Source organism: Stegodyphus dumicola, chromosome 7, assembly GCF_044657685.1.
Source record: "Stegodyphus dumicola isolate Sdum_Otavi_A_Nest chromosome 7, ASM4465768v1".
Taxonomy (NCBI): Eukaryota; Metazoa; Arthropoda; class Arachnida; order Araneae; family Eresidae; genus Stegodyphus; species Stegodyphus dumicola.
Genome location: NC_140774.1, coordinates 202,769,339 through 202,782,628, shown reverse-complemented (window position 1 = coordinate 202,782,628; position 13,290 = coordinate 202,769,339). Strand labels below are relative to the sequence as shown.

The 13,290-nt window shown below is 34.2% G+C and overlaps 1 protein-coding gene across 4 annotated transcripts in view; it reads right to left on the bottom strand.

Annotated features, from left to right (window-relative positions):
- Positions 1 to 13,290, bottom strand: part of LOC118194177 (transcriptional corepressor CBFA2T3-like) — a 248,354-nt gene that overhangs the window by 125,331 nt on the left and 109,733 nt on the right. For all 4 annotated transcript variants that reach the window (XM_085821250.1, XM_085821251.1, XM_085821248.1 and 1 more), the window contains exon 3: positions 5,797 to 5,868. In XM_085821250.1, the coding sequence (XP_085677376.1) occupies positions 5,797 to 5,860 (64 nt within the window). In that variant the 5' untranslated portion in view covers positions 5,861 to 5,868. The remainder of the gene's footprint in view (positions 1 to 5,796; positions 5,869 to 13,290) is intronic.

The following is a 13,290-nucleotide window of genomic DNA, read 5'->3' as shown; positions in this document are numbered from 1 at the left end:
CGGTGAATGTCAACATTCACATAGTCGCTTGGTGTATGTCCGAAATATTTTCCGAATACTCTTATTTCTGACTTACACCTGTGAATGTCGACATTCACCATGTACTAATGGTGAATGTTGAACATATAAGAATATTATATTTCCTTCTCCGTAATTCATTTGCGAAAAAACGCACTTGAGACTCAGAATAGGAACTTAAGAATATAAGAACTTAAAACACACAGTACATTCAAAATGTGAAAGGAAAATAATAGAAGTTATAAACTTATCAAATTATGCGATTCAAATCTTATTTATTGCAACAACTTAAACTATTACGACACTTTGAATTGCACAAGAGGCCCTTGCTTTTACAACTGCATTTATTTGTGGAACACTTCCTTTTGGAATGGCAGCGTGTACATATACTCCTCTCTTTTCGACCTACACCAAAGCATATCTGTGATTGTCGACATACACCGGTGAGGGTCCGAATGTACAAGAATGTAAAGAAATATTCGATCTTTTACCGACGTATTTGGTGAAGGTTGACATTCTCCGGTGAAAGTCGACATTCTCCAATTTCGGTCTTTCACAGTAACATATCTAAATCATAAGTTACACACATGGTTGTTAAGTTTATGGTCATTATATTTTTGTTATTCTTTCTATCTTTATGTATAAGTACAAAAAGACGAAAATACTGAAATAATTAGGATGTTATGGATCAAGAAACTCGTATAAAATTTACGCAGAAAAGCAAGCTGAAAACTCCTTTAATTCCGACATAGTAATTGAAGTATAGTATAAGGATAGTTCAAATAAAATATTTTGAACTGTACAGTTGGCATTTAGAGACGAAAACATTCAGAATATCGTAGTACGCCTATATGGTATTTCTCCCGCCTTCTTAGCATGCCTTCGTAGTGTAGTGGTCAGCACGCTGTGTGCGTATTCCAGATGTCCGTGGTTCGATTCCGGTTGAGGCGTTGCTCATTTTTCATCTCTCCTGGTTTAAAAAAAAAAAAAAAAAAAAAAAAAAAACCACCTAATGTCTCTACAGTGGTGCCCGAAGCCCGAACTAAAAGGTGATGAATGATGATTCTTCACCACCAAGATTTGGCGATTGAGTCTTCTAAAAACACCAGTCGCTCTTTGAAAGGGGGAGTATATAAGGTATTTCTCCCGTCTTCTTGGCATGCCTTCGTAGTGTAGTGGTCAGCAGGCTCGACGCGAATTCGAGAGGTCCGTGGCTGGAGTCCCGGCGAGGGCATTGCTCATTTTTCATCTTTCTTATATTGTTATATCGCTTCAATATAACCTAACGTTTCGACACTTGTTGAAAGTGTTATCTATTTAAATGTTCTACACTACTTAAATACACGTAATTTACCCCTGTTATTCTTAGATAAGAAATGTTTTAAAAGTAAGGTTTAACAATACAGCAATGTTACATGCATTTTATGTAGAATATTATGCAACATGTAGAGCAGTGTTACGTACATTTTATGACGAAGCCATGTAACATTGGTATACGTTTCGTAAGGTATATTTTAATTTCATAACAGTTATTTTAATTTGGAAGACCTTTCCTATCCATTCTTGTTTCCACTTACAACTCCCTAACAGAATGAGTTTTTAGAATCGAGTTGAATGCAAATGAGTTAGAAGAAGTATTTAAGGAAGGTTCAACTAACTTTGAGAGAGACGGCTAGGAATCCTTAGTAGCGCGTGTTTGCCTTCGGGCTAAGTCTCTTTTGAAGCTGTTACGCTCTTCGTAGTATTACGTGCTTTCAAATTAAGGACCGACTAGGTTAGATACTTGTATTTAGCTTCCACTAAGTCTCTAGTTAATTATAGTTTAGTTGTTTTTTTACTTCCTTGTACGAAGTAAAAAGGAAGTATTGTAATCGCGAAAAGTTACAGGCAGCATATTTCAACGAAAATATCCATTTTGACCTCTATCGAATGCAATTTAACGATGTTTTTGGTGATATCTGTACGTAAAGACAGAATAAAAGACTCGTTTCCTCCAAAAAAAATTATAAAACTGCTTTAAAAGTAATTCTGAAGAGAATTTTTCGTGGCGTCTGTACGAACGTATGTACGTACGTATCTCGCATAACTCAAAAACGAGTAGCCTCAGAACGTTGAAATTTTGTATATAGGACTGCTATAACATGTAGATGTGCACCTCGTATTTTGGTTGCAATCGGCCGCACCAAACGTATATAAATATATATATATATATATATATATCTCCACTCTGTTACCCGGCTCAGTGATCTCGGTTTCTTTACTCGTATATGTTTGTAAATTGTGCATTTTTTGCTTTAAAAATGATTGAATTATGTTGTTTTTATCTTCCGGTTACAGGTTTTTATGCCTTTAGTAAATCTGTATGCAATATTTTTAGCATTATCAACAATTTTAAAATTGTTTAAGTGCCGCTAAGCCTTTTTTTATGGCGGCCATTGATTGTTTACATTTGAAACAGCAGACTAGTGGATTTGTTGCCAATCTAGAGAAACTTAGCTTCGCAACAACAAAGGTAACGCCTTCATTTATTATTTCCAATGAAATTATGCTTAATCCTTTCTGGAATTTTTTCGAGGAAATAAGTGTTTAAGATTTATTTCGTAATTTTTAATACAGATATTTTGAGTTTTTATGTATTTTTGCCTTGTCGCGAAGTGAGAACCGAATTAATTGAATGAGAAATACTCGATCGTCTGTGAAAAACTGTTTCTTTTTTTGTTTTGTTTGCTTAATTTCTTTTACACATCGTTTTAGCTTTATTATAGTCGTTGAATAGAACATGTGGCAACGATTAGATAATTCTATTCTTTAAATGATATAAATTTTGCGCATTATGAGTTATAATATGAACGAAACATAATACTGTTAAGTGAATCTAGTGCCAGAGTGTCGCTATGGTAAACAAATACTACAATGAATTTTAAAGAATGCATTTATTCTAGTGTGGTTTATTCGCTGTCGGCGAAGTATATTTAATTCAATCCAATAAGTTTAAATGAAATGCAAGAAAAAGTGCATATAATTTAATATTCCGTACAAGGAAGTCATGTGGTGTAGACATCAGATTTTCTTTATTCCGAGTAGAGACTTTCCTGTAAGCTCGAGAAGGGGGACGACTGTTATTCTTATTTTGAGTGAAACAAAGGGTATATTAACTCTTCTCGAGTCTAAGTTTTAGTTGTTTGAACTCGATTAGTTAATTCTTTAGTTGTTTGCGATAATTTCACTAAGTCTCTCGACGTTCATCTTAGACAAAAATAGTGAGAAACCCTACAGTGTTACTTAAGATATACATATCAATGTTATAGACTTTTTATGCAGGAAATGAAAAGAAAATCCGTATTATCACTACGAATGCAATTGACAAAAAGAATCTACTTTATATTGCTTCAGGTAACATTAATAATATAAATGAAAAGCTTTAATTATTTTGGATGTTTATTTTTGGGATCTTCATACTTTAAAAAAATCCTGCCGAATTCTGATTTTTTGCGAAACCCCATTTTGAAACCCACTTGTATAGAGTGATGGAGAGCTGAAAAGTCAAAAAACATATTTCAGATTAGCGATGTTACGGAAAATGAGCCGAGCAACGAAACAAGGTTTCTTTAGCTTGAGATGAACAATTCGTACGCATCCTTGAAAAGAATAAAACGTTTACAGCTAGCAGGTAAAAACAAATGGGCTAATCTTTGGAATATGGTAATAGGTAGTTTGGCGACATTTTGGTAAGGCGATAAAGGTTACTAGCTAGGACTTTAGCAGCGTACATGGATAAAGTCAAGAGTGTGCGCAATGCCATTTTTGTGCAATTCTGGGATTTTTTTTAAGTGAATATAGGTCGACGTGTACATGGATGATACCGTGTATGTGCAATTCTTAAAAACGCGGCAAGCAGTTTGCGATTCTGCACTTTCTCCCAATTTCGCACCTAATCTTCGTCATGATTAAGCACTTTTGTTCCATAAAAGTTCTAGCATAAGCGTAATTCGGCTAGCAGATTGTTGGTAAAAAATGTTGAGGGGGGAAAAAAATCATGCCTTTACTTCGTGAAAACAAAATGGCGTCCAAAACAAAACTAGCAGGTTGCTGTAGCAGGGTTGGTCGCCAAAAATCGCCAAGTTACCATAATCCAAAGATTGACCCACAAATGATCAGTGATGTTGAACAAATGACACATAATTTTGCATCCCAGCCGCTAAATTCGTAGACGACTACGAATTGAAACAATTTTTGAATCAGACATTGAAATTTCCTTTCCACAGCCTATTGAGAAATACACATCGTATTGAGAAACGATTAATTGAACTTACATTGTTATTTCATTGCAGTTACTTCGACGTAGACATACCTACACTCATGGAATCTTTTTTAGACGGATAATCATTTCGACCGGATTCTAAACTAATTATAGATACTACAAAAATTATCGTTCATTTCAATTTAGATAACTCCATAAGGTATTATCGCCTTCCGCCGTGCGTGTTGTCGTGATGTAAATGCTTTGGTTACATCCATCTAGCACTGGAAAGTCCGCGACTCAAATCAAGGGCACAGTTGATTATTAACCCTTAAAAGCATGAATTTTTACTTTTATTGTTAAAGTAGGAAAAACACTAAAAGAAGAATCTTAAGTTTTTATTCCAATTTTTGAAAAAATACTATTGTTGCCAAATAGCTACATTATGAAAAAAATAAAAGTTAGGCAAGTGTGTAATAACAATTTTACGTAATAATACATACCGTATAAACTTGTTCAAACAATTTTAAAACTTTGAAGACATCAAAATAACAATAAACACAAAATCAAAAATTCGTAAACACAAATGAATGTCCACTCCCTACACAATAATGACTGTTACACCACATTGAAACTTTCAAACCTATATACGTAAACACTGTGTATCCAATTGCTTACACTGTGCAATAAGCTAAAATTTGTGTTATGATTTGATTTACGTTTCTGAATATGAATACATTGCCAAAGGGCAACTACATGCATTTAAGTGTTGTTTTTCCACACCGAAAAACAAATCTCTACAATGGTCCCCGAATTAAAATGTGGAGGACGATAATTCGTCATCGACTGGATTTGGTCGCCTGGATATCAGCCTCCACCGAATCGTCTTTTAAGTGGAGGAGAATGTAAGGAATTATTAAATTCCGGCATGAGTGCTGTTGTCGCGTAAAACGAGAAAATCAACGATTCGAATTCTGACGAGGTATATATTAGATTTGTCACACTTCCTGCTACGAAAAATTCAGTACTTGGATTATTCAATTATGGCAAATCACACGAGGGCTATCTGCCTAAAGGGAGGGATGCCTTTGTGGTTGACTTTCTAAGGGAAACTGGCTAGTGTACACCTTACACATCGGGAAAACCACGAAAACGCCCATGCAGCCAGCCCGTTCGCGGGATTCGAACCTCGGACCGAACTACCAGTGTTCAGCGTCTTTACCGCTCGGTCGCTGGTGGGCTTCCAGTACTTGAGGAGAATATTTTTAGATATCTTGATCTTATAAACTGCTTGCAAAATTTGGCGCATTTTTATTCAAGCCCATTAGAGATTCAATGTCGACGATTTTATCGGTGAATCTCGTAACATTTTAGGCTGACTTACACAGAATAAGTATCTTTAATATCAAAGGAACTTTCGATATTAATAAATAAATTGACATATTTTTTTACCCTTATAGAACTTTGTTTTAAATATAGAGAAAATAAGCTACTAGCAACTAATTCCTGAGATAAATATAGATGTGGAAACGACTCACCTTTCAACTGCATTTTAAAATTTGAAAAGCTACTGCATCTGGGCCATTCTTCATTTGGAGTCATATTTCACGCTAGAAGCCAAACAAAATAGTATTAAAATAGCAATATGGGATGTTAAATACTTTTGTGAAATAAAATATATATTAATATCGCTAGAGATGTTAAATAAAATTATTTAGAGATTTCTCTGCGACTACTATTAAATTGTCGAACTATTAAGTACACACTCGAACACTATAAGAAGTACTAATTGTACGACAAAAGAAATAAAATAACATGTGTAACAGTAAAGGAATAAAGAATTAGCTAATCATACAAAATAGTTCTTTATTAACATAATTATTTTCTTAAGTATTAATTTAGAATACACGCAATTATAATAATCTCTTATAATTGCATGCATATAAAATATTTTTTTTTTTTTTTTGAATTTTTTCTTCGCCTTATACGTTCAGGATAAATTTCTACATTAGCCTAGTTTATTTAAAATAAGTTATAATTGTTTTTATAAAAAATTCATAAAATTTTTAAAAAAATGCAAATTAATTTATAAAAAGATAAAATAATGGACAGGTCGCGCTTTCGAGTTTCAACCGCGCATTTAAAATTATTATTAAATTTGAATTATGATAATGCAATTAAAATCAACTAGTAGAAGAATGAAACGCATTAAAATCCTAAGAAAACAAGCAAAAGAAAGGAATAAAATAACAAAGTAATCAAATACAATTCTGGATTAAAAAGCAAATAGAATTAACGCAAGGAGCAAAACGAATAATCAGAACAATTTGAGAATAAAATGTAAATAGAAACAACAACAAATATTCAGCTTGGGATTACCGCCTAAATGGACAACACACAACGACATTCGAAAGACATTACTGAACATGTAAATAGAAACAAAGCAATTGAATAAGAAAAAATCTGATGTGTACACCACATGACTTCCTTGTACGGAATGTTCAATTATACGCATTTTTTCTTGCATTTTATTTAAACTTATTGGATTGAATTAAATATACTTCACCGACAGCGCATAAAGCACAATAGAATAAATGCATTCTTTAAAATTCACTCTAGTATTTGTTTATCATAGCCACACTATGGCCCTAGGTTCACTTAAGAGCGTTACATTTCATTCGTTTTTTGACTCAGAATGCACGAAATTTATATCATCTTAAGAATTATCTAATCGTTGCCACGTTCTATTCAAATACTATAATAAAGCTAGAACGATGCATAAAAGAAATTAAGCAAACAAAACAAAAAAAAAAAAGAAACAGTTTTCCACAGACGATTGAGTATTTCTCATTCAATTAATTCAGTTTTCACTTCGCGACAAGGCAAAAATACATAAAAACTCAAAATATCTGTATTAAAAATTACGAAGTAAATCTTAAACGCTTATTTCCTCGAAAAAATTATAGAAAGGATTAAGCATGATTTAAATAATAAATGAAGGCGTTATCTTTGTTGTTGCGAATCTAAGTTTCTTTAGATTGGCAACAAATCCGCTATCCTGCTGTTTCAAATGTAAACAAGAACAATGACCGCCATCAAAAACATTATTAGGCTTAGCGGCACAATTTTAAAATTGATAATTCTAAAAATATTGCATACAGATTTACTAATGGCATAAAAACCTTAACCGGAAGATAAGAACAACATAATTCAATCATTTTTAAGGCAAAAAATATGCAATTTACAAACATATAAGAGTAAACAAACTGAGATCACTGAGCCGGGTAACAAAGTGGATATATATATAAATAAATTTATATACGTTTGGTGCAACCAAAATATGAGTGTGCACATCTACATGTTATAGTAGTCCTATATACAAAATTTCAACGTTCTGAGGCTAATTGTTTTTGAGTTATGCGAGATACGTACGTACATACATTCGTACAGACGCCACGAAAAATTCTCTTCAGAATTCGTTTTAAAGCAGTTTTATAATTTGTTTGGAGGAAAAGAGTGTTTTATTCTGTCCTTACGTACATATATCACGGAAATACATTGTTAAATTGCATTTGAAAGAGGTCATATGGGATATTTTCGTTAAAATATGCTGCCTGAAACTTTTCGCGATTACAATACTTCCTTTTTACTTCGTAGAAGAAAGTAAAAATAGCTTAATTAGTATCCCAAGCCTTTTGTACCCATCTTTTTGTACATTGTACAATATCGGTGAGATGGCGTGCACATTTATTCTTTGAAGGTAAATTTATAAGTTGACATAGTTAATGATATACATAATATACCAAAAAAATTCTAAAAATATAATTTGAAGATTGTAGAGACATTTGGTTAATTGGAAGCAGGCAAGATGAAAAATGAGCAAACGCCTTCGCCGGGAATCGAACCACGGACCTCTGGAATACCGGCCCAGCGTGCAGAACCACTACACCACTACACCACGCCAAGAAGGTGGGAGAAATACCTTATATACTCCCCCTTTTAAAGGGCGACTAGGGTTTTTAGGGGGCCCAATCGCCAAATCCCGGGTATGGAGAATACTCATCCACAACCCTTTTAGTTCGAGCGCCCCTGTAGAGACATTAGGATTATTTGGAGGCAGGCAAGATTAAAATTTAGCAACCGCCTTCGCCGGGAATCGAACCACGAACCTCTGGAATACCGGCCCAGCGTGCAGAACCACTACACCACGAAGCCACGCCAAGAAGATGGGAGAAATACCTTATATACTCCCCCTTTTAAAATGCAACTGGGGTTTTTAGGGGGCCCAATCGCCAAATCCCGGGTATGGAGAATCCTCATCCACAACCCTTTTAGTTCAAGCACCCCTGTAGAGACATTACGATTATTTGGAGGCAGGCAAGATTAAAATTTAGCAACCGCCTTCGCCGGGAATCGAACCACGGACCTCTGGAATACCGACCCAGCGTGTAGAAGCACTACACCACGAAAGCACGCTAAGAAGGTGGGAGAAATACCTTATAAGATATAAAAATTATTGATGGTATTCTGATGTAAAATAAATAATTTCTGAATAGTAAAGAAAAAAAAGTTTAAGAAATTCTAACGGTTTTTAAGCTTTTTTCTCTACGTCGCAGTCTACTAGCCTGCTGTTTCACTCACTGCTCACCCATTTCTTTTGTCTTTTCAGCTTTGTTATTAAAATTCATTTTCTTCATACTTACGTCATATACAATTCAACAGCAAAATTGCAAAAGATTTAAAAGCAACATACGTTTAGAATTCACAATGCAGCGTTAAGTTTTGGCATACATTTTAAAGTTGTTTTCACTCTTTTGTCAGTTCATCATACCAATGTTAAGTTTTTTTTCAGAAGATGGCTCACAAAACTTTTGTTTTGTCTTTTCGAAACTAACGTCCCTTTCGGGTTAAAAGTAAATATGCCTGATGTATCAGTTTTGATTTAAAGTTATTTGTAATATTTATTTCACTTGCATTTTCTTATAGAAAAAGTTTGTTAATTCATATTCATATTAAGATAATAAACAGATTTTAAACACAGCGAACAGATAATAGACAGAAAGCATGTTCAGTAGGAAATCCGAATTTAAGAAATAATCCCTCAAAAATGAATTTTAGAATTTTCGCGCTAACTGTCATTTTGCATATTTCACTAAAAAAAATATTTTCTTCCGTTTATTGCTCTGAATAGAATTTCGAAGCAAAAATAGTTAACAAAGACAAGAAAGAACATACCTTCATACTGAACTCTGAAATGGCAAACAGTCACAACTGAAACGCAGTATAATCCAAATGAACGAAACAAAATATTGAGCACAAAATTGCCAAATTAGTAATGCTAATTTGGCAGTTTTGTAAAGAGTTTCGAAGAGCGCTTAAATTTCGTCTGCTTTCCTCAAAAATAACGAGGCGAATGAAATCGAAATTATATTACGATTTCGGTTGCTGGTTCCCAAACCGGTCGTAATGCGTACGGAACTTGGAGGGAAGAAACCAGCAGAGGGGAACGAGGGAAATTCTATTGTTATAATATTCCAGATGTGACGTCATACGACCAGATGATATGATGTTTCCTGCGGCAAATGCCGTTAGCCCCTTAGCAGTATTCCTTTCTACAAGCTTCCGTATTTTTACCTTATGTTCGTTATAACTAGAAGATGCGGGAAGGGAATTTTACCCTTATCATAAGGTATTTCTCCCGCATTCCTAGCGTGCCTTCGTGGTGTAGTGGTCAACACAGACGGCATTTCAGAGGTCCGTGGTTCGATTCCCTGCGAAAGCGTTGCTAATTTTTCTTCTCTTCTGCTTCCAAAAATTACCTAATACGATTCACACGGTTCAGTCGAATTCGGGAAATGCCGAAAATTCAAATATTCCCGCTTTCTTCTTTTAAGTCCAAAGAGCTTTGTCCCTGAAGGACTATTGTTTTCGTTTTGCGATTGAATCACTATAAATGTCCGTTTCCCTTTTCAAACTGTTGCCACAAAATGTTAGAGTCTTGCATTATATTTGAAGAAATTAAACAATGAAAAATCTGCATAAATGTATATATATTTCTCGCATTGTGATAAAACAACTGTATCTAGAGACATCGAATTTTGAATGACGTAATCCTCCTACGAATATGGGCCTGTGGAAGCCCAAATTTGAAATTTGGAATTTGTTTTATTATCGATTTCATATTTTGTAAAACTTTAACGAATTTTTGATTAACAAACTCAAGGATTTCAAAGCGAGCCATGGCAGCGTTGTACAGAAAAAAAAAAAAAAAAAATTTATCTTCAGCACGCGAGACTCTGCATCGGAAATTCTAAAGATATGTTCAATTTAAAACTATTTTGCGATATTGCTGTTGAACTAAATTTTATGGTTTAATTGCGAAGAACGTGATAATTAATAAAGATAACAGAAAATTTTTTAAAAAAACGCACCTTTGGACGTAATTTAAAATCTGAAGCTTTTCAGATTTTTTTTTCACACTTTTCTCAATAAATACGGGTTATAAGGGGGCTAACAATCAGGGCAGATTGCAGCGAAAGTCATCTGCAAATTCATTCGTACGAAATGGGGCAGTTTGTCATTCCAACAGAAAGCTACAGACAGCTGGAAAAAAACAGGAGTAACACCAGAACATATGTCCGCCACTTTCGAGGGTAAAAGTAAGGGGCTTTCTTCCCCTTTGCCCCATTCATATGGGTTCGATTCAAATAATACATTGAAGATATCGCCTCTTTTATGCTTGCTCTCCCTCCGCTAGAAAAACATCTGTAACTGATATGTGATGACAGGTGATTTTATAGTACTGCCGAAAACCTAGAGTAATTTATCTCTCTTTTTCAGAACCCTGAACTTCTTTTCCGTTAGATCTACTGTTTATTACACAGGTAATGCGAATTTCTTTCCTCATTAATTTCAAAAGCCATCATTAATCTTATTATTGTCGGCAAGAAATTATCGTTGCTTCAAATTGCAATTCTGGCACTGTGCTTTAGAATAGCTTTGTTTAATTTATGCTTTGTTTTAATTTAGATGCCCAAACTACAGTTAGATGTTTAGAAGTTAGAGGGTCTGTTAGCAAGCCCAGTCGCCAAATCGTAATGGTGGAGAATCATCATCCACCACGTTTTTGTTTGGGCGTCATTGTAAACATTAGGTTAAGCTAGAGATGTGATAAATGAGAAATGCCCTCGCTTGAACCCGAACCTGGACTGGTCGACTACGCGCCGAGTGTGCTAATCATTACACCAGGAAGGCACGTAGAAAGGAGAGAGAATGTTATTAAGTTCTATTTCATATAAAAATTCAATCAGTTCTTCTACACTGTTTATATATTCCGGATTACACATAATTAAACTACAAGTGTAGATAAAAACTGCTATAAAATTCTGTGACACATTCTGTTGTGGCTTTTATCGCACTCGGTTTTTGTTTCCTTTTTGTATTTTCTGTAGACAGTTTTTTTATACGCTAATAGTTTGTGATCGTAATTTTATGAGTGTTTTGTAATGCTTCGTAATCTTAGCTTCGTTTCGACAGAGTCCTTTAATCAGTCCCCACCTCAATCAGCAGTTGAAAACATTACTCAAAGGCGAAAAGGTATACTTACATCTAAGTTCTCATTATAGAATAATTGATCGTTTTGTTATAGTAATTATAACATTGTTTCCCAATGAAAAATCGTTAACTTTTGTTGAGACAAGGTCTGATTAATCCACAACCCAGTTATTCCGCTCCCAAATAAATAATTTTTCAAGATTTGAATAATAATCATAATGAATAATAATTTTAGAGATTTGAACTATGGATAAAATTGGAATTTGAATTCTTTACTTTGAGGTTGTAAAGTACACGTGTATCTTTTATCTTACAACAAATGATACTAATAGTACCATTGTTCCGCAATTAAACAATCCTATCTTCTTTAGAAATGGTCCGGTTAATATAAAGCCCGGTTACTCGGAATTTGAATATATTAGTCTGTTTGAACATATTATGTAAAGTATATATATATATATATATACCTATATTTCATCTCACAACAAATGATAGTAATAGTACCATTGTTCCGAAATAAACAATGTTAACTTTTTTTAGACAAGGTCCGGTTAATGTGAAGCCCGGTTATTCAAGCTTCTCGGAATTTGAATATATTACTCTATTTGAACATATTATGTAAAGTATACATATACCTATCTTTCATCTCACAACAAATGTTAACTTTTTTTAGACAAGGTCCGGTTAATGTGAAGCCCGGTTATTCCGGTTACTCGGAATTTAAATATATTACTCTATTTGAACATATTATATGTAAAGTATACATATACCTATCTTTCATCTCACAACAAATGTTAACTTTTTTTAGACAAAAAGTCCGGTTAATGTAATTTTAGTTCGGTTAATGTGAAGGCCGGTTATTCCGGTTACTCGAAACTTGAATATATTACTCTATTTGAACATATTATGTAAAGTGCACATATACCTATCTTTCATCTTACAACAAATGATAGTAATAGTACCACTGTTCCGAAAAAAAATCGTTATTCTTTTTTTAGACAAGGTCCGGTTAATGCGAAGCCCGGTTATTTCGCTCTTGATTAATCTGAATTTTAATATATTACTCTATTTGAACATATTATGTAAAGTACACATATACCTATCTTTCATCTTACAAACAAAGGCCGAGCGGTAATGTCGCTGAACACTGGTAGTTCGGTCCGAGGTTCGAATCCCGCGAACGGGCTGGCTGCATTGCGTTTTAGTGGTTTTGCCCATGTGTAACGTGTATACGAACCAGTTTCCCTTAGAAAGTCCTCCACGAAGGCATCCCTCCCCTTTGGAAGATAGCTCTCGAGGTTTTGCCATAATCACATACACACATCTCACAATTGTTTCGAAATAAACAATCGTGATTTTTTTAGACAAGGTCCGGTTAATGCGAAGCCCGGTTACTCGGAATTTGAATATATTATTCTATTTGAACATATTATGTAAAGTATACTGTTAAGGTTTTGAATTTATTGAATTAGCTGTTT